Below are 18739 nucleotides of genomic sequence, written 5' to 3'. Positions count from 1 at the left end.
TGGCAGAGGACAAACGCCCTCTACTCTCATCACCCCCACCCCTTAATTATTAGCACAGATCTTTAATCCGAGGCTTCGGTGGGTGCCACGTTGGGCAGAAGTTGTTTTCGTGCACCCGGTGCCACTCAGGACTGTTCGGGGAGCTCAGTGCACCGAGAAAAACTAATTAAACGTGAACAGTGTTAATGCTGTACCTGGTCAGTCTGGAGGCCCCTCTTGCCGCTGCGTTTGTAAGAAATTAAATGCCTCTTATTAGCGGCACAGCATAGATCTGTAATACGCGTGGACAGAAAGGCAGGGACGGATGGAGTTGGTGTCAGGGCAGCAATTGCTTATCATGCCTTATCTGGGAATATGAAACTGTATTGCATGACATCCAGAGGCAGGCTGAATAGATATGCCAATTCATCTCGAGCCCGGGCTTTGACAAGCTAGACTGCCCTTGTTGAAAGGCATCAGTCAAACAAGAGCTGCTGGCTGCTTTTCCCTTTCTTATACTTTCTCTCGCTCCCGCGCTCCCTCTCCCTCTCTCGCCGCCTCCCCTCCCTCCGCCTTTCTTTTTCTAAGCTTTTTCCTCACAAAATTGAAAAGCTTTGGAAATAATAATAATAAAAGCCCCCCAAACTAATACCGTTTTAAGTACACCCCCCCTCCCTCCCCAAATGGGAGTGATAAGGAACCCCAGTGTATGAAGGCATGTTTAGATAACATTGAGAATATTATAGCGAGTGAGAGAAAGTAGGGGGAAAAGCTTCCTGCCGCGTCTAAGCCGGGAAAGGCGACGGCACCCTGGCTAATACGAGTGTTTAATATTTGATGTGTTGGGATAAAGCAGGATCACCTTCGAATTGAATTGAGTGTCAGAATGAGAATCTATTACTGAAATTCTTGTGTGATTTGACAGCAAAGCAGACGATGTTATTCTTCACTAGTTACCGCAATCTTCTCCCCTACATCACTTAAATATTTTTTTCTTTGCTTGAGTAAACACACATTACCTTTTTTTTTTCACCCCCCTTTCCTTTTTATTCTCCCTCTTTTATACTTATTTTTTTATTTTTTTTTCCTTAAATCAAACCTGCCTTTCGCAGGGCTGATGGAGTAGATTGTTATTTCTTTATTTGTCCTATTAAATGGAATTCCTGATCGTTTAATCCTGCTTTTGTAAGTGATTTAAAAATACTTCAAAGGCTGTGAAAGCGGCAGCACTTCTGACTAAACTGCTTAAAAGGGACACGTTACACCTGGATTTAGCTCCTGCCTCCCGACAGCCAGCGAGGGCAGCCAGCTCCTGCGCTGCCAGGGCTGAGCCATCCCGGCCTCCGAGCTTCCACCCCTCCATCCTGCTGGATGAGCTTCCCTCCGTGCCTTCTCTGCGGCAGAGCAGCTCTGCCGTTGTCAGCCGGGGCTTGGCAAGCTGCTTATTCATTACCTGCCTCTTCTTTAATTGCATCCAGCCCCAATCCAGCAGCCTTGCTACTAAATGATTTGGCGGTGGGGTCGGGTCCTAATTGTCATTAGATTTGCCTTGTGTCGTGCCAGAAAGTCTGCATGGCAAGCGATCCCAGCAAGAAATGTCCACATCCCATCCTTGAAGTGGGCTTCAGGTGGCATGCAATTAAAATGGGATGTTGAGGGACCGCCCTGGAGTCCCTGGTGTCCTTGGTGCCACATGGGATTGTTACTGGGTGGCACTGGAAACGTTTTAAGCTGTGTTGAAAAGCCCACTCAGTTGTAGACATGACCTCTTTTCTTCTTCCCACCATACCAAGTAATATTAAACCTTGACACCTCATCGCGGCAGCAGTGGAATGAGGGGAGTTAGAAGGAAATGCTTATTTTGGGCGGACGCGGCATGCAGCTGACATGACAAGAGGAGGAAGATGCTTTTGCTGTCACAAAGCCATTTTCTCCATTGCGAAAATGTCAGGGGGGGTGGCTCCGATCGGCTGGCTGCCATGGCTGGCCTGATCCTGGGGGAGCACAGCCAGCACCCGCTTCTTGCCCAGACCAAGGGCAGCTGGGGAGATCTCACAGCCACTTTTTGGCTGCTTAAAAACATGTTTTTCTCAGAAGTCTTTTTGAAATTCTTAATGGAAACTTTCAGCAAAAAACCACCACTTTTTTACCCACACTTCAGCATCTTCTCAAACCACTAAGCCCTTTTCCTCCTGGGAGGATCTTTTTCCAAAAGGAAATATTTTCTCCCGGCCTGAAAGTGTCTGTATTAATATTAAAATTACAATTAGTGGGTAAAACATTTAAAACCTCTTGATGGGACATGAAAAACGACAGGGTTGCTGGGCTGGGCAGGGCAGGAGGGTGCTCTGTGCTGGCAGCTTTGGTGGAGGGCAGAGGGGCTGGGGGCTGGCCGAGTGGAAAGGATGGAGCTGGCTTGTTGGGCGGCATGTTGCCCTCGCAGAGCTCCAGCAGATCCGTGAGGACCAGCCCAGTCCCTCCTCGTGTGTGCGGGAAGGATTTGTAGGGCTCCCCATGGAAGTGAACATCCTGACCTCTGCACAGGTGCCCTGTTTGCATGATGTGGGACATTAAATCTTGCCTTAATGTGACTGCCGAACACCGGTTTTTGTGAAGTGTACCGGGCACTTCCCCATAAATAAATGATGGAGCATTATTCAGTCCACTTAGATCAATACGTCAGCTTGACAAGTTCCAGTTCTGGGAATTTTCTGACCCCTCAGAACATCTTCTCTGCAGTTGTGCTGCTTATAAACCACGGTGTGTAGCCCAAACAAGCTCCAGGGAGCGGGGCATCAGGACCTGGCTGTGTCAGTGCTGCCACCTTGCTGGCCCCACCATTGCTGGGGATGGAGGCTGGTTCGTACTGGGATTGCAACAAGGGCAGGTGGGGTGAACTAGGTGCCATACTGGGCACTGTTTTTACAAGAACTGGACAAATCCTGTGTTCTCCCTGCAAGCAGCGCCGTGGCACTGCCCAGCTTCATTGGTGTACCCTCTGTGCGCTCCTGTCCCAGCACAGAGGACCATCTTTGACCCCCAGTGCTACTAGAAGTGGTTCATGGAGCTCTTGTTTCAGGCTCTTCGCAAATTGGGGCAGATGCAGCATGGCCACCAGGATGTTTTGTGACCCAGAGCAACAGGAGAATGATCTCAGACCCTCTTTGCTTTATTATAAAGCCATCCCCAGGTGCTGTGATTCTGTGCACGCAGCATCTCCCTGCCCCAGGCTGCTGTACCCCCATGTTTTATTCCCTAATAGCTCCTCACCTTTATTTTTTTGGATTTTCTGCAGGTTATGTGAGGTACGGGTTACCTGAGGACTTACCTCCCTATACTGACACTTTTAACAGGGTGTGGATTGGTGGATTATCTGTGGTGCTGGCTCTATGCATGGAAACACAGTATGTTCCTAATCTCCTGCTGCTCTTAGCTCACATTTATCACAGGAGGATCTGCTTACCTTTGATTCGAGATCCCTACATCAGGGACCCAGGGCGGTATTTGGCTGTGAACTGCTGCGTATGCCTGTGGGATTGTATAAGTAAATAAATATAATTAATAATCATCTGACTTCAGAGCAGCATTGGCAGGGAGGTAAATGTAGCCTTCACAGAATTACAAACAAAATCAGGAAAAAAGGGAGACCTTTCTAGGAGCTGGTGTGACTGGAAATAATGGTGTTCAAGCTGCTTGGAAATTATTCTGCAAATATTGTTTGGGTGGCTTTTAGGAGATCAGAGGCATTGAGTTTGTCTCTAAATCAGAATTTTGTCCAAAACCATATAAAAATAGCTTTTTTAAAAGATTCCTGCATTTTTTTGTCAATTAAAATGCAGATGAAAATAAAATGCCATGGGGCCCTGCCCCTGCTTCAGTGTCTGGCCTAGAAGGGAGCAACCCAGTCCCTGCAACACCAGGACTGAACCAAGAGGGAGGGACAAATTAGTGTGATTTCCTCGCAAAAAGGGTTTCGCGGCATTTTTTTTAAATCCTTCGGCTTGCGAGCGAACCAGGGGCATCTCTGGCTTTCTCAGGGTTTGCCGCAGGAATATAAGCGCCGCAGGGGCAGACGGCAGCTCTGTGGGGCTGGAGCAGCGGCAGAGCCGGCGGGAGAGCAGCTGCAGTCGTCACCGGTGTCCTGGTGGCTGCGGTGAGCCAGTGGTGAGCCGGTGGCCACGGTCAGCCTGGCGGGCTGGGGAGCCCCTGTGTCGGGGAGCCTCCGGCACTTTCTGCCTCGCTTTAACAGTCAGAAGAAAAACTTTCCTGTTTAAAGATTAAACGTTCTCTTTAAATATTAAACAGCAAAGCTCCTCGCTTTTGATTGCGTGGCTGCTGCCAGCAGGCGGCTCAGAATTGCCAATTTTAATTAAAAAACTTTATTTTCCACCACAGCCCAGCGATGGCTCCTCCTCCCGGCCGAGGCTGCCTGGCCTCTCCCCTGGCCTGCCTTCGTCTCTGCCCGCATTTCCCTCTGCCTGCAGCAAAGTGACGGTCCCTGCCAGCCCCGAAGTGTGAGCAGCCTCGGCTGGGACTGATCAATGCCCCTGGCACTTCCTTCCAAAACCCCAGGAAAAACAATTAAAACCCGATCGATCCTGCAGGCAGCTTTGAATATGCATAAGTGCACACTTGACCTTCAGTGGTCAGGCCAACTTCCACCCCGGCTGCTTAGCTAGTTTGCTCAGGTATTGCTGCTGTACCGAATGACCTTGATTAGGAAAGCAAAACGCGATGCAAAGATGGGCCCGGTGCTGATCCCGGCACTGGGACACGCGCCGCCGGCTCCCTGATGCTGCTGCAGGGCTGGGGTTGGCACTAGCATCCCGCTGTCAGGAGCCTTCCAGAACTGTCCCCGGGGCTTTCCCAGTATCCTGCCAGCCTCCTGCTGTGCTCTCTTCGTTGCTCCTTGGCCAGGGTCTGAGGGATGTGTCTGGGCTGGGAAGGCAGCCTGTGATATGGTCATTCAGAGCCCCTGTGCAGGGGCAGCCCTGCTCCCTTCCTGTCCCATGCATCCTCCCTCCAAAGGTTCCCTTCCCCAGGGATGCCCCCCACTGCTGGTGATCCTTGGCCTGGATCCACTGGTGCTGAGCACAGGGACCTTCCTGCTCTGTGCCTGGGCTTGCTCTTTGGGACAGAGCCCAGGAGAGGGAGCCACACACGGAGCTGCTGCCACCATCACCCAGGGCCACCCGGCTGGTGGGTGGTGGGGTCCCATCCTGCACCCCGACCCCCCGACTCTCCCCTGCCCCGTGGCCAGCCAGCCTGCATCCCGGCCACAGTGATGAGGATGCCAGGGCATGTTTGTTGAAGGCGAAGGAAACCTCCCCTGTTGTGTACACAAAGTGTAATTTCAGTGAATTATGCATAGGCTTAATTAGGAGTTTTAATTGCTAATCATCTCCCAACAGGATTAGCAATGCTGTCTATTAATTATCTGTGGAGCCCTCTGTTTTGCTAAGGCAGGAGTAACAAAGCAGCATGAATGGTTACATAGGCCAGTAATAAATTAACTCCCCCAAGCCCCATAGCTCCCGGGGGGCTGCCGGCAGCGGGGGGCTGCATAGGGCAGAGCAGCAGGTCCTTGTGGCAGGCAGGTGGGTGGTGGGCTTGGTGGGGGGTTCCCCAGCCCACCCCAGGGAATGGTGTTGGATCAACCCAGCTGGGTGGGCTGGGGAACCCCCCACCAGCCCACCACCCACCTGCCTGCCACAAGGACCACTCAGTTCCGCTCGCCCAGTTTGTCCCCATTCCCACTGCAGAAAGCATCTCCCCCGGCATCCCCAGCCCGCGGAGGGTGTCGGTGATGCCCCGCCACGCCGTGGCCGTGGTGAGCGATGATCCCCGGTTGCAGGAGGGAGATAGGGGCTGCTGGATTGACCTGATCTCATCTGGGGACAATGGCCCTCGCGGCAGCAGAGATAGCGCCGGCGTGAGCGACGCTAAGCCCGCGCGCCCTTCTTACTGCTCACAATGCGGCGCTGAGCTTAATTCCCCAAGATGAAGAAGATACGTGGCTGTCAGGCTGTAATTACAGCCGTGCCTGTGACACGGGGGCCCGGCTGCTTTCATGTTCGCGTTGTCCGGTGGCTTTTTGTGCTGCTGGGGCTCCTGCCCGCCTCGCTCCTGCTGGGGGATGCAGTGGAGACGGAGTTCCCTCCAGCCCCAGGCTGCGGGCTCCGTGCAGTGGGGTGAGCAGTGCTGGCTCCCCGTGGGGTTTCTCCCAGTGATGGAGAGCCCCAAGGCAACTGGTGCCCTGGGAACGGAGAGGGGAGGGGAGGCTGGGAGGGCTGTGCTTGCCAGAGGGGAAGGGGACTGCCAGACGGGCCACCCTGGGCATGAGCACCCCTTTGCAGACCCCCTTGACTCATGCTGATGAGACAGGAATGAGGGAATGGTGTTGGATCAGCCCAGGGACATGCAAGGTGAGCTCCCAGCTCCCAGCTCGCTTCAGTGTGGCAAAGGTGGCCTCGGGTGATGCCAATCCGGCCCAGCAAACCTCATGAAGGTTGTCACCCATGCAAGGACAGGCCCTGGATACCTCTTCTCTGAGGAGCATCAGGTGGGACAGGCCAGTGTGAGGGTGCTTTGTGCAGGTGGCACCAGGAGAGCTGCTGCGAGGGTGATGGTGGGCGTCCACACTGAACATGGCGAACACAGACCCAGGCCAGCCTCGGAGCAGCCAGGCCTGGGTGAGTACAAAACGTGTCTGTGCTGTGCACCCGTCTGACCCTCTGCTTCTCTCTTCCAGGCGTACAGCTTTGCCATGGGGAGTTGGCCAAAGAACGGGCTCTTAGACATGAACAAAGGACTGAACCTACAGCACATAGGGAGGCCTCACAGCGGGATAGGTGAGTGCTGCCGCCCTGCGCCCTTCCCGTCCCCGCGGCTGCTGCTCTGGGTGCGCGGGATGTGCCCTCGGCTCCCAGAGCTGGTCCAGGCTGGGGTGCTGAGCGCCAGCCAAAGGGCTGCGAGGTCTGGTGGGAGGGATGAAGATGTGTTAGGATTGGCAGGCGGGAGGAGCTCTTGGTCCCTGGCACATCCCAGCATGGCAGACACACTGTCCCTCTGGCCAAGGAGCTGCTCCCCTCCTCGGCCGCTGGCAGTGCTCGGGCTGGGGGTGGATGTGGGCAGCACCAGGGCTCACGTGGTGCCCAGAGCACAGGGCAAGGGTCCCCAGGCTGAGCGGGATGCTCTCCCTGTCGGGCCAGACCTCCAGCTGCTCTGGATGCTATATCTGTCCTTGGAAGGGAGGCTCTGCCAGGCGGTGCAGCCTCAGGAGCTGGCTGGAAACACGCTGCCGAGTGAAGATGCGTGGCCCCAGCTGGAAAACTGAATCATCGTCCCGTTTGCTCACACGTGTGATGAGTTTCATGGTCCCACAGCACGCTCCAAGATAAACAACTGAGACTACCATGCACAGTGGCAGAGCTCCATGTTTCCCCTAGCTCCTCTGCACTAGGGATCAAAGTGACATGAGGAGGGGGACCTGGCCCAGGACCCTGAGGCCATATATCTGCCTGCTGCTTAACGCTGGGGGCGCAGAGCCGGGGCAGCAGCCAGCTGTGGTGCAGGCAGGAGCTCTGATTTATTGGGCTGTAGGCAGGGCTGTAACTCGGGGCTGCATCGCTCTTGCCTGTCTTGTTTCTCTGCCGGGCATTGGATCACCTCTTGGAGACCAGTGGTCGGGTGTTTCCTCTGCCTCCCAGCCCTTCATCGATGGTGACTTGTGAGCATTAAAGTTTGCAAGGAGGTAAGATTTACTTGGAAAAGTCACCTGCTACCTGGGCCTTGAGGAGGCTGTTTAATATTGTTTCAAGACTCCAACCATTAAACTCTCCAATCAATCCAAGTTAAGGAGATGAATTATTTAAAGCTCACCAGCTTTTAATTAGCAAGCTCCTTTTGAACTATGGATCTGGTTGCATTATTGACAGAGGTAGCATTAAAATTTGCTTCCTTGCCTGGGAGCAGATTTGCCTTGCTTGTGTGCCATGTTGGGGGGATCACAGGGAGGGAGCAGGGACTGCAGCAGTTGTATGTGTGTGTCCTGCTCTGGGGGCTCAGGCTTTTCCTAGGGTCTCCTGGGGGATGCAGGGTTGGTCTGTATCTTGTCCTTCCTCATTTTATTTATGGCAAGAGCTCTCTGTTGCTGTCATCTCTTACTCTGACAAAGCGTCCCCAGCTCTGGAGTATCATCTGTCAGCCGGTGGTTTCTGCCCGTGTTTGTATCAGTGATGTTGTCTTGCACAGGTGTCTCTGCCTGATGGAGTTCAGAGAGATGCTGTTCATGTCCCTCCCTGCTTCAGTCCTTTAGGAAGCTTCTGTTTCTTCCTTTCTGCCAAACTCCCTCCGTGGGGGAGCACTCACGGCTCCCCCCAGTTCAGGGTGAGCCACGAGCAGGTTGCCCACAGAGAAGCAGCATGTCAAGGCCCACCAGACAAGCTCTCTTCTTGCAGCAGTGGCAAGAAGATCCCAGTGGCAAATCTGCCTTTCACACACCGTTGGGTGTACGTGAGTGCTGTGAAGGATGCCAGGCCAGCAGTGTGATGGTCTCCATCTCCCTGGCACTGTCAGCGGTGCACACGTGCCCTGTGTGTCGCAGCCCTGCTGGCTGCTCCGTTTGGGCTGGGTCCAGAGTAGCTCTGCCCGGGGTGTCTGCCATCCTCTGTCTGCCTGCAGAGGTGGCAGCCGCTGGCACGCTGTGCCGGCTGGCTTTACGGCAGGCTGAGCCCCTGGGAGTGAGCTGGAGGCACAGCTCATTGCATAGCTTCTCCTCCTGGCCAGCTTGGGAGCCCCAGGCACAGCTGCTGCCTGCAGCATCAGTGCTGCTGGCTTTAGGGCTCGGTAACCCAGCGTCCCTCCTGGGAGAGGGCTCGGGGCGATGCTGGTGTTTGGAGACATGCCTTGCCTGGCATTTTGTCAGGGCACCAGCCTCCTGGACTTCTGGCCACTTCATTTCCCAGCCTGCTGGCTTTTCAGGTCCTAGTCATGGATCAAGCATTGGCTCTAGTGACAGCCCAAAAGGTCCCCAGGCCAAGGGCCGAGGAGGGGCTGCTCACTGCAGAGGTGAGCTGGGCTGGCTTCCTTGGGTCTGGCTTTGCTGCCTTGTCCTGGAGCAAGTGTCGGTCACAGCTGAGTCCCTCCATATAGGCCATTGGGAGTGGGCATTAACCATCCCAGTTGCTGACAGTCGCCCTGTGACCGGAGCCATCCTCAACACTTTCCTTCATGCCTGAAACTGCTTTTGCCTCGGGGCTGGGAGGAGCCATCCCTTTCCCTGCCCGGGGCTGTCCTCCCCTTCCCTCCCTGGCTGAAAGGAGCCTTGCTCCTGACACAGCCCTGCCCGCTCAACCGGATAAATGGAATTCTCAAGGACTGCTGCTGGAGAAGAGAGTGGAGATGGGTGGAGGATGCTGCCTTCCCACAGTGAGGTGGGAGCTGGTTGTGGCTCTGGGGATGCTCCCATGCGGTCTAGAGCCTTGCTTCTCTTCTGTGGCCAGTCCTGGGGTGCAGCAAGGTTGAGAGAAGTTGGGGAGCTGAGAGTGGGGTCCCCAGGGCTGCCCACGGCTGCTGTCACCAGGGTCAGCCTCTGATTTTCATGGGCCTTGTGGGTCACTGATGCCCAGAAGTCTGCAAACCAAACTGGGCTGAGGAGGGAGCAGCAAGGCGATGTGTTTGCCAGCCACAGCGGTTTCAAAAGTACCGTGGCTTGCGGGACAGCCTCCGCACAGCCCCTTTCCCAGCAGCATGGGGAGCAGTCCACGGGGATGCAGGCAGTCCTGTGAAGCCTCAGCTCGCTTATGCAGGGACACGCAACATGGATGTTTCCCTTCAAATGTGACAGAAAAATTGCAGTGGATGGCCACTTGTTTTTGCAAACGATTTGCAGGGAATTTTGCCGTCTCGCCTGATCGGTTGTGTATTGCTTTGTTTTCAAATCACTCTGATTCACTGGCTTCAGCAGACACCTGCTCCAAATGCCTGCTCTTGGCGTGCTCCGGGACCAGTCCTCCTCCATACTGTATCTCCTCTCCTTCGTCTTGTTCAAAATCCAGGGAGTTCAGGGTGCTCAGCACCCTACAGGGCCAAGGCCGGATTCTGGATGGGAACCTCACCTCTAGTGGCTGGTGTGTGCGGGCTGGAGGGGCTCGTGGTGGAGCACAGTGGAGTCTCACACCACATCCCTTGTGACATACCTCTGCTCACACAGCAAGTTACTGAACAGAGCTCAGGTTCTAGCTTTCATCTGGTTTCTGCTTGCAAGCAAGTGAGCTGCAAAGCTTCCAAGGGGTTAGGAAAGTGGTTTTTGTCACCAGGTGTATTTGCATACACTGCAAATGCAGCTGCCTTGGGGTGTGATGGGTGCGTGCGGTTACTTTCTTGGGAGGGAAAAGGTAAAGGAAAGTTACTTTCTTGGGAGGGGAAAGGTCGATATTTCAACGTGCCAAGAAGTGCTGGGCAGAATAAGGAGGTAGGAAAGTCCTGCTTCAGAGAGTGAGGATGCAGGAAATCCTTGGGAGATGGGAAAGGAGCAAAAGAGGAGTGAAACCTTTTCTTTCATGCCTTTCCTTGGGTTGGTATTTCAGCTCCAAGGTTTACCTCTGGGCTGAATGTAGCCTTGAGGACCAGAGAGGACATTTTTCTGCAGCTTCCTTCTTTCCTCAAACGTGGATTAAATGTGTGTCAGCTCTAATGTGGGCAGTAGGATCTTGGGGTGAGGAACTTCTTTTTGTCTGGTGTTTTCTTGGCCCTCAACAAAACGAGGTTGAGTCCTGCCGAGAAGTTACTCATCTTACAGACATGTGTACGTTGCGGTTCTCAAAACGTGTTTGAGGCGCTGCTTGCCAAAAAAGAGCTGCAGCTTGTAATATGGGGGTCTTCGCACTCTGATGCAAAGACCAGCATTCACAGGCTCCACAAGAGCCATGTTCTTGCATTGGGGTCTCTCCGCTGAGTTTCAGAGACTGATATAAATCAGAAGGATTAAAATCCCAGGCTTTAGTTGTGATTTAAATCAGGCAGCAGGTCACTTGCATTCAGTAATTGATTTTTTTTCTGGTTTTGCATTTCTTTTTTCTTTTTTTTACCTGTTTCCCTAAAAAGGTCAAGTTTTACTGACCAGCGCACATCAAACCAAGTGCAGCTTTCCCTACTAGTGCCCAATTATTAAATCTGATTATTCTTTTATTCACCAAATGCCCTGTATTTGCTACATTTATTTTTGTCTATTATGTAATACAATATGCCTTTCGTCTTCGTTTTTAGATGTTTGTTACATTAGAAAAACAGTGAATTATTATTTGTTATTAAGGAGGTGGTGATTACATTATTACTCATGATCTGAGTTGTGATGCTTTTGAATGAAATTTGGAATGCCATGCTAAAGTACCCCAGCAGTAATTTGAATTGTTTTTACTAGTAAAATCCTGTTTCCCTTGCATATACTCAATACAGAAGGGAAAGTAAATTTCAGAATACATTTACGTTAAAAACACCTGATGCATGAAACCAAAGCGAGAAGCGATTGGTGAGTTGAAGGAGTGTTTGTGGAAACCACCCCTTCAAGATTTTAGAATTAGCACATCTCGTCCTCTGCCAGGTTAGTTTGTTGGGTTTTTTGTTTCACTGATTATGGGAAAGATAAAAGGCACACCTTTTTTTTTCAGTCCTTTGTGGTTTCTCAGCTCTGAATGAGCCAGTTGTTGAACTGAAAATACACCGAAAAAAAAGGGGCAAGTTTCCAAATCTTCAGAAGTAGCTGCTGCTGCTGCTGGGAAAAGTTTGTGTCTCATTTGTCATCTCTGCTTCCACCTCCAGTGCATTGACTGTCTTTAAAAGATGTTACCCCTTGCTACTGGTCTTTTTTTGAATCTAATTGAATTTAATTGATTGTTTAAATTTTAGACTTCAGCATCCAGATTATTGTGATTTTAGATTTAGTTCTAAATACCTGGTTTGGGGGGGGCTAGGGGTTTTATTGGGGGGGAAGAGGGTAGCCAGGCTGCCGTGTCTCTTGCTAATGACCCTGCAGTACCCATCCCAGGCGACCAGGAGATCTGGTCCCATAGTAGCACCTGTGCTGACACGATGCCCTTGCTGGGCTGTTTTACATCAGGTGGTGTAATGCTGTGAGCTGTGAGCCTCCGCACGGGGCTTCACCATCTTCCCTGTGCCTGTGGTCTCCCCAGCTGGAGCTGTGCCGTGCTCCTTCCATGGGGGTCTCTACCTTGCCAAATGGACAAGCCCTTCCTTCCTGGGCAGGTCAGCAGCCCATGCGGTGGGCGACCCAGCAAGCCACCGTGCCTTCCCGGCTCCATCTCTCTCTTTTCATTTACTGATTGGAAATCTCGGAAGGTTAGGGTGTGATATTGTTCCTGATCCAGAGCATTAATTAGGCCTCGGAAAGAAGAAGAGGAATTGCGTGTTTTTAACAGTGAGGTTAATGGGATGCTCGCAGAGTAGACAGTTTTAATGAGCTTCAACTCGATGTGCAGTGAGTTTACTCTTTGTGTTAAAAGGGTCACACTGCAGTAGTTTGATGTGGATTGTCTCCTGGCCCCCGGTGTCATAGGTGAGCGTCTGTCAGAGTCCAGTCAGAGCGCATTTACTTAGTGACACGATTCTAATTAACTACTGCGAGCTGCCACCGCTGCGGGGAGCGGGGCCAGTGCCTGCCGGGGGTGCCTCCAGCCCGGCAGAGCCGTCCCTCGCCCCGCATCGCTCTGCCTCCTCCTGTCCCGGCGGCTCCGGGCTGCTCTCTGCGCTGACATTGAAGGAGAGGGCATCAAGGGCCACGCTGGCTAAGTGCGGTGGCAGGCAGCAGGCCACCCGCCGTCATGGGTGCCTTTGGCTGTCAGCGCCAGCTCTCCCCCTGGGAGCTCGGGGGGGGCTGATGAGGCTTCGCCTCACCCTGCAAAGGTGCTGGGAGCTTGTGGTCCTCGGAGCTTGCTGACTTTAATTCAGCCTCCTCTCACTCTTCCCTGCTTTCCTTTCCCCTCTTTTGTTTTCCTGCCTCTCCCCAGGGGTGCTGGGAAGCCTGCAGCCCCCCAGCATCTGCAGGGTACCTGGTCACCCTTGGTACCCACCAGCCTCCTCTGCGATGGGGCAAGGGGAGCAAGGGGACAGGGACAGCATTTTGTGAAACTGCCCTCTGTTTTTTTTTACCACTTTCCATGACAGCCCATGTGGCCCCGGCTGGCAGAGCTGGTCCCATCCTCCCCATCCCTCCCAGGGGATAGGAGAAACCGTGGAGAGCCCCATGCTCCCTCAGAGCAGGCAAACCTTGTTCTTCGGCTCTTTGTGGTGGCACGCAGCTGGTGCTGTGCCTGGGGACAGTGCCGTTTGCACCACACCATCCTTTTCCCAGGGGATGCCGAGAGCGAAAGCAGAGCACAGGGCTCGCTGCTGCAGAGCCGGCCACCGGGCTGCCTCGGGGCCACTGCCCCGCACACAGCATCCCCAGCCCAAGGCAGGAGGGGAAAGACTCCCAGTTAAATAATTAAAAGAGACTTAAGTAAAAATCAACAGAAATGTCATCAAATGAGCAGTGTCATTTTGAATTAGCGCTCGTAAAGGTCAGGGCGATCCAGAACAGGTGGAGTGGCTGCGTGCTGGGTGTCACAGCCGGGCGGCACATCCCGGCACCCAGGGAGGCAGGGTACGGGGACTGGCACGCGTTGGACCACGGGGACAAGGTGGCAGGCAGGTGGCAGGGGGGTCCCACATCCCGAGGAGGGTGGGGAGGGAGGGCCGGCCGGGGCGGCCGGTTAGAGGACACGCGTCTGTCAGAGTCCAGTCAGAGCACATTAACGCGGTGACATGATTCTAATTAACTACCGTGAGAGGTGTCACAGCTGGAAAAGCAGTGAGCGGAGACAAGCTTTTAAAAAAAGAAAAAAGCAATGTGACAGTCTTTTTTTTCTCTCTTTCTTTTTCTTTTCTTTTCCGTTTTTTTTTTTTTTTTTTTTTTTTTTTACTCTTGTGTGCTCTCTCCCCTCCGTGTGGGAGTGGATCTAAAGATAATTAGGATGTCTGGCTGCCTGGGAACCTGAGCCGGGGCTCTTTTGCTTTCAGTCATTTAAGTTTTCGACATCTCTCTGAAGGGACTTGGTGGCGCAGTGGATTACTGCGCGCCAGAGTGACAGAACACTCTTCTAATCGTAAACCCTTTTTAGAAAGGATTCTGCTCTCCCTTTTTCCCCGGGAGCAGCGGGGGGTATGTTCTGATCACTGCGGCTCTGTTCCCATACACGCTACAATGGGAAACTCAAGGTCTTTCAGCTGTTTCCTGCAGTTAACAAAGGAGGCACAGAAGAAAGAAAGGAAGGATGATTGAGTGTTTGTGTTGACTGCGCTCACCCCTCCGTCCTACCCTGCCGAAAGTTGGTCCTTCACCTGACCCCGCTGTCTGCCAGGGGATGCGATGGGTTCGTTGCACCTTGCCCCTGGCCTGAGGGCTCCTGGTCCCCAGAGAGAGTGGCTTTTGGAGGGGAGGGTGAGATGGGCTGCTGGGCTTTGGGTACCTGAGAAAGTCGGGTTGCCACCATGCGCTCCTCCCAGCCGCAGGGCAGGCAGCGGCAGTGCCCGCTCGCTGGGGATGCGCAGAAAGTAGGAGTGAGCCCCTCTCTTCTGGCTGGGAGCAGTTACATTTGCAGCACCAGTGTCAGGCTGTGAAGATTTAAGAGGGATTTATGGATTATCTGCTGTTTGCCATGTTGCGATGCCTGGGATACCCAGCTGCAGATGGGAGCAGGTTCGTCTCAAGCCCCAGACCTGGCCTGATCCCCAGCAGAACAGCGCTGCTGTCATCCTGGAGCCGCCTTTTTGCATGACTGCTGTTGTAACCCCCCCTTCCTCTGGCTTCTGGTTTTAGGCTTTGCCCAGACTCATCCCACCAGCGGTGGGGACTGTCTCCCTTGGCAAGAAGAGCAGATCTGCTGTCCCTCCCTCCTTCCCAAGCCAGTTGTGATCCGCAGCCCAACATCTGGCCCAATTCCTTTCCCCAGCGACAGATGAGAAACCTCTTAAATATGTTTTTCATATCACTCTATAATGTTATTGGCATACGAGGAGCATGAGGAGAGGCTGATGGTTTGTATTATGTGTGCTCTGACTTACCCGTCAGCCAGTCCCAAACCCAGGAGCGTGCAGCCGTGAACTGATCTGTACCAGAGAGACCCTCGCGCTGCCTCGGACCCATCCCACTGTTGGCTATTTGTTCAGTTGTGTCGCTGAGCCTTGCAAAATATCCCCCCCTTACACCCTGCTGGAACAACCCTTGGACTGACCAAGCCGTGTCCCATCATGTGCTGGGTGGGTAAAACGTGTTTGCTAGCACTTGTTCTCCAGCCCCTCTAACAAGCAGCACTTCCCACGCACCGTGATGCATCCCCCGACACAGCGAGACACACGTTAGGTGAGAGACCTTGGAAGATGATTAACTTTCTAGAGAGCTTTTTCTGTAGAAAGTGGCAACGTAAAACACCGAGTGACATTTTGATTTCCCCGTGGATTCTTTTGGTGCCTTGGTGTCTCTGCAATGTGTCCCAGACGAGGCTAAATGGTAGTGCATCTTCCCTTACCTGTGGGGAGGGGAAGAGTTTCCTGTTAATGAACATAAACATCTCAATTAAGAGCTTGGATTGCCTGCCCTGTTTTGCGCCACACTCCAGTAGAAGGTGTCTTTTAACCTCATGCTGTCTTGCAACAGCAATGTGTCCCCAAACCTGCCCTCCTGTACCTGCGTCCCGGCAGATCACAAGGATGCTGCTGTCCCTCTCAAGTTAGCCTGTGTCCCCAGGGGTCAGGGATCCACGTTGTCCTGGCTCTGGCCTCCTTGGGCAGCACAGGGCTGGTAGCTATGGGCACCGTAGTCCTCCTCTGCGAGGAGGAGAGACTCCTGCCCAAGTTTTACCAAAGATCTGTCTTTAATGAGAGTGGTGGCCAGGGTACGGAGGGGAGGCTGCGTCAGCAAGGGACACCGGGTTTAAAGCTGCCCCGCTTCACCTAGTGAGAAACGATTGCGAGGTGCAGGAGGGGAAGGGGTAGCCGCCAGCCGGAGAGACTCCACCGCAATTTAACAAGTTTCCATTCCCCTGAGTTCCCTGACAAGACCCCCCTCTAAGTCTGTACAGGAATTCATAAGAATAGGATAATTAGGATGTTTCAAAGCTGCGACCCTCAGAGGAGTCCTTGGATTAATCAGTTTTTTTCCTTTAAAGACATCTGTAACTACAATCTTTGTTTCTCTCCTCTTCTTCCCCCCCCTCCCCTTCTTTTCCCCCCTTGTCTGTCTCTGTATCTCCTGTCAAATCGTTGCAGACGTAAATGACAAAGAAATCAGAAAGAGAGATCAATGCAGTCCAAATTAGCACTTGGAGATAGACTGTGCTGGAGATGTCAGAGCCTGACCCCGGTTGATCTGCCAGCCTCCGCCGGTGATATTATGCAAATTGCATCCATCTGGCAGAGCCCAGCCAAGGACTAATGGGGCAGGGAGGGGGCCGTGGCCGAGCGCCTTTGGGAAGGGGAGAGAGCTGGGGGTCTTTGGGGAGAGGGGGGTCCGTGATCGGTGGGGGAGATAAGGTACTGCATTGGCTTCGTTTGTGCTCCTGGGCGGATTAAAAACCAAACTCCAGATAAGAGATAACCAAACTTCATTTCGCTTTTTATTTTATTCCTTATTGCTACCCCCACACACAACCTAGCACCAAAAAGAAAGGGGAAAAAAAAGATGGTTCTTGGTGCTCTTGTTTCCTGCACGTCATTACCACTGATGGCAGTTTGAGGGGAGAGACAAAGTCGGGGAAAGAAAGCAAAAAAAAAAGCCAGCTGCTTAAAAGACTGCTGTAATAGGAGCATGGATAATAGAAATCTCAAATTACGGTGATCGCCTTGTTAAGAAGTTTGAAAATACGGCCAGATTGTCTTTAATGAGAGAAATATGGCTGTTAGTTAGTGAAGGAGGAGGGAATGGACCTTGTTTCAAGATCTGTAGCTCGCCCATCAAAGAGGCACCGGCTGTTTCATTTCAAAATCCTGCTCCTCTGCCTGATATTAAAAATAGTTGTTAAAGGCTTTGACTAGCAAGACGATTCTCTTTGGCTTCCTACTCTCTCTCTCCACCTCCCCCGAAAAGACTTCGCTAAGAGAGAACTTCTGCTTTAAAAAACGGCCAAGCAAAGAAAGAAAAAGAGGAAAGTTTTGGGCCGTGGGGTGATGCTCCCCCTGGCACTCCGGGATGCCCGGGACCCTCTGGCCGAGGCCTGCCGGTGCCATAGCCGTCCCCACCGCAGCAGAGGGGAGCTCCATCCACGCCAGGATGAGTGCTGCGACGTGGTACCATCGCAGCCCCAGTACAGGCACGGCGTAGAAGAGGCATTTTTGGCATCCGGAGCCCCATTAAGCACCACGGAGCTGCTTTCCTTTGCTCTCCCCGGTGCCTGGGAAGCCGCGCTGGGCCAGGGCTGAGGCTGTGGAGAAGGGCTGTGACAGGAGCCAGGTCTGGCAGCTGCCCACAGGCCCCCGCCTCTTGTTAAGAGCTAACGGGCACCTCGGTGCTGTTAGGCTCTGACCCGTAACTCCTGTCTTGCCGCTGCTCTGACAGTCCCCTCTTCATTCTCCCCTGAAATCAAAGGATCACATTAATTGGTTTAAGGATCGCTGCCCCGTGTCCTGAGCGGCCTGTTTAAGATAACGAACTTGGACTGTGTTAATAGCCGGTGTAACTCAGCAGAGGATGCAGGGACAAGGCCTGGATGGGGAAGATGCTGCTGGGTGGGGAAGATGGGCACTGAGGCATCAAAAATCTGTCCGGTGCTGTGTTTTTCCCTGTCCTTACACAAATCAGTGTTAATTCCCCCTCTCCCAAGTTGCTAACGTGTTGAAATCCCAGGGCAAAGGTCTCTGGCAGGAGGGGAGGGCTGCGCCACCCGAACTGCTGCCCTTTCCCAGTGTGCCCTTGCTCACTTTGTGGGTCTGCAGCGGGATTAGAGAGGATCTGCTCTCCTCTGTATCATCCATAGCATCAGGGTCTTTCCAAAGCCGCAGCCACCACTGCACGGGATCCCAGCTATGCCATTAACCACCCAAGCTCTGGCTGGTTCCCGGTCCTGCAGGCACTGTGCTGGGATGGCAGCGTTTCCCTCTGTCCCTGACAGTCCTGAGCAATCCTGCTTCAGCTTGGAAGCAGGGGCTTGAGAGCTCCCATCAGTTTTTGGCCAGGTGGTGGCTCAGGGATGCAGTGGGATCAGCGGGGCTGGGCTGGTGTACCAAGTGGGCTACAGGAGTGTCCCATCTTGTCCCCCCATAATGCCGAGCTGATCTTTAACCATGGAAGAACCCCTTCCCGGTGGCATGATGCAAAACATCCCAGTGATGGAGATCACCCGGCAGCCCTGAGTAAGCTTTCCTGCTGTAGTTAGCCTCGCTGTTAATTACACCTAGGCCCGTAATGTGCCATGGGAGCAACCACCCAGCCGGAGGGGCTCTCTCTGTGCAGACCTTCCTGCTGTGCCCCAGCCCTGCATTGCCCTTTGCTTTCCTGCCAGCCCCTCGGCAGCTGGCATGGTGCTGACACTGCTAGTGGCCTGTGCCTACCTGGACACCCATGACCCCTGCCCGCTGCCACCTCTCAGCATCTTGCTGAGAAGCTGGCTCCAGCCTGCAGCTGCAGCTCCCCAGGTCCGGCCGCCCAGTGCCGGGGCCGGGACCCCTCTCGTGTCCTGTGTGTTTCCAACCAAGAACCAGCGATTTGGCT

At 53.4% G+C, this 18739-nt stretch overlaps 1 protein-coding gene across 1 annotated transcript in view; it reads left to right on the top strand.

Annotated features, from left to right (window-relative positions):
- The window catches only part of ERI3 (ERI1 exoribonuclease family member 3), a 134653-nt gene that overhangs the window by 90415 nt on the left and 25499 nt on the right, over positions 1-18739 (top strand). Inside the window, exon 7 of the mRNA XM_074152128.1 lies at positions 6731-6830. Within this exon, the coding sequence (XP_074008229.1) occupies positions 6731-6830 (100 nt within the window). The remainder of the gene's footprint in view (positions 1-6730; positions 6831-18739) is intronic.

The sequence above is a fragment of the Numenius arquata genome, chromosome 8 (assembly GCF_964106895.1).
Source record: "Numenius arquata chromosome 8, bNumArq3.hap1.1, whole genome shotgun sequence".
NCBI classification, from domain to species: domain Eukaryota; kingdom Metazoa; phylum Chordata; class Aves; order Charadriiformes; family Scolopacidae; genus Numenius; species Numenius arquata.
This window is presented reverse-complemented; position numbering and strand designations above follow the sequence as displayed.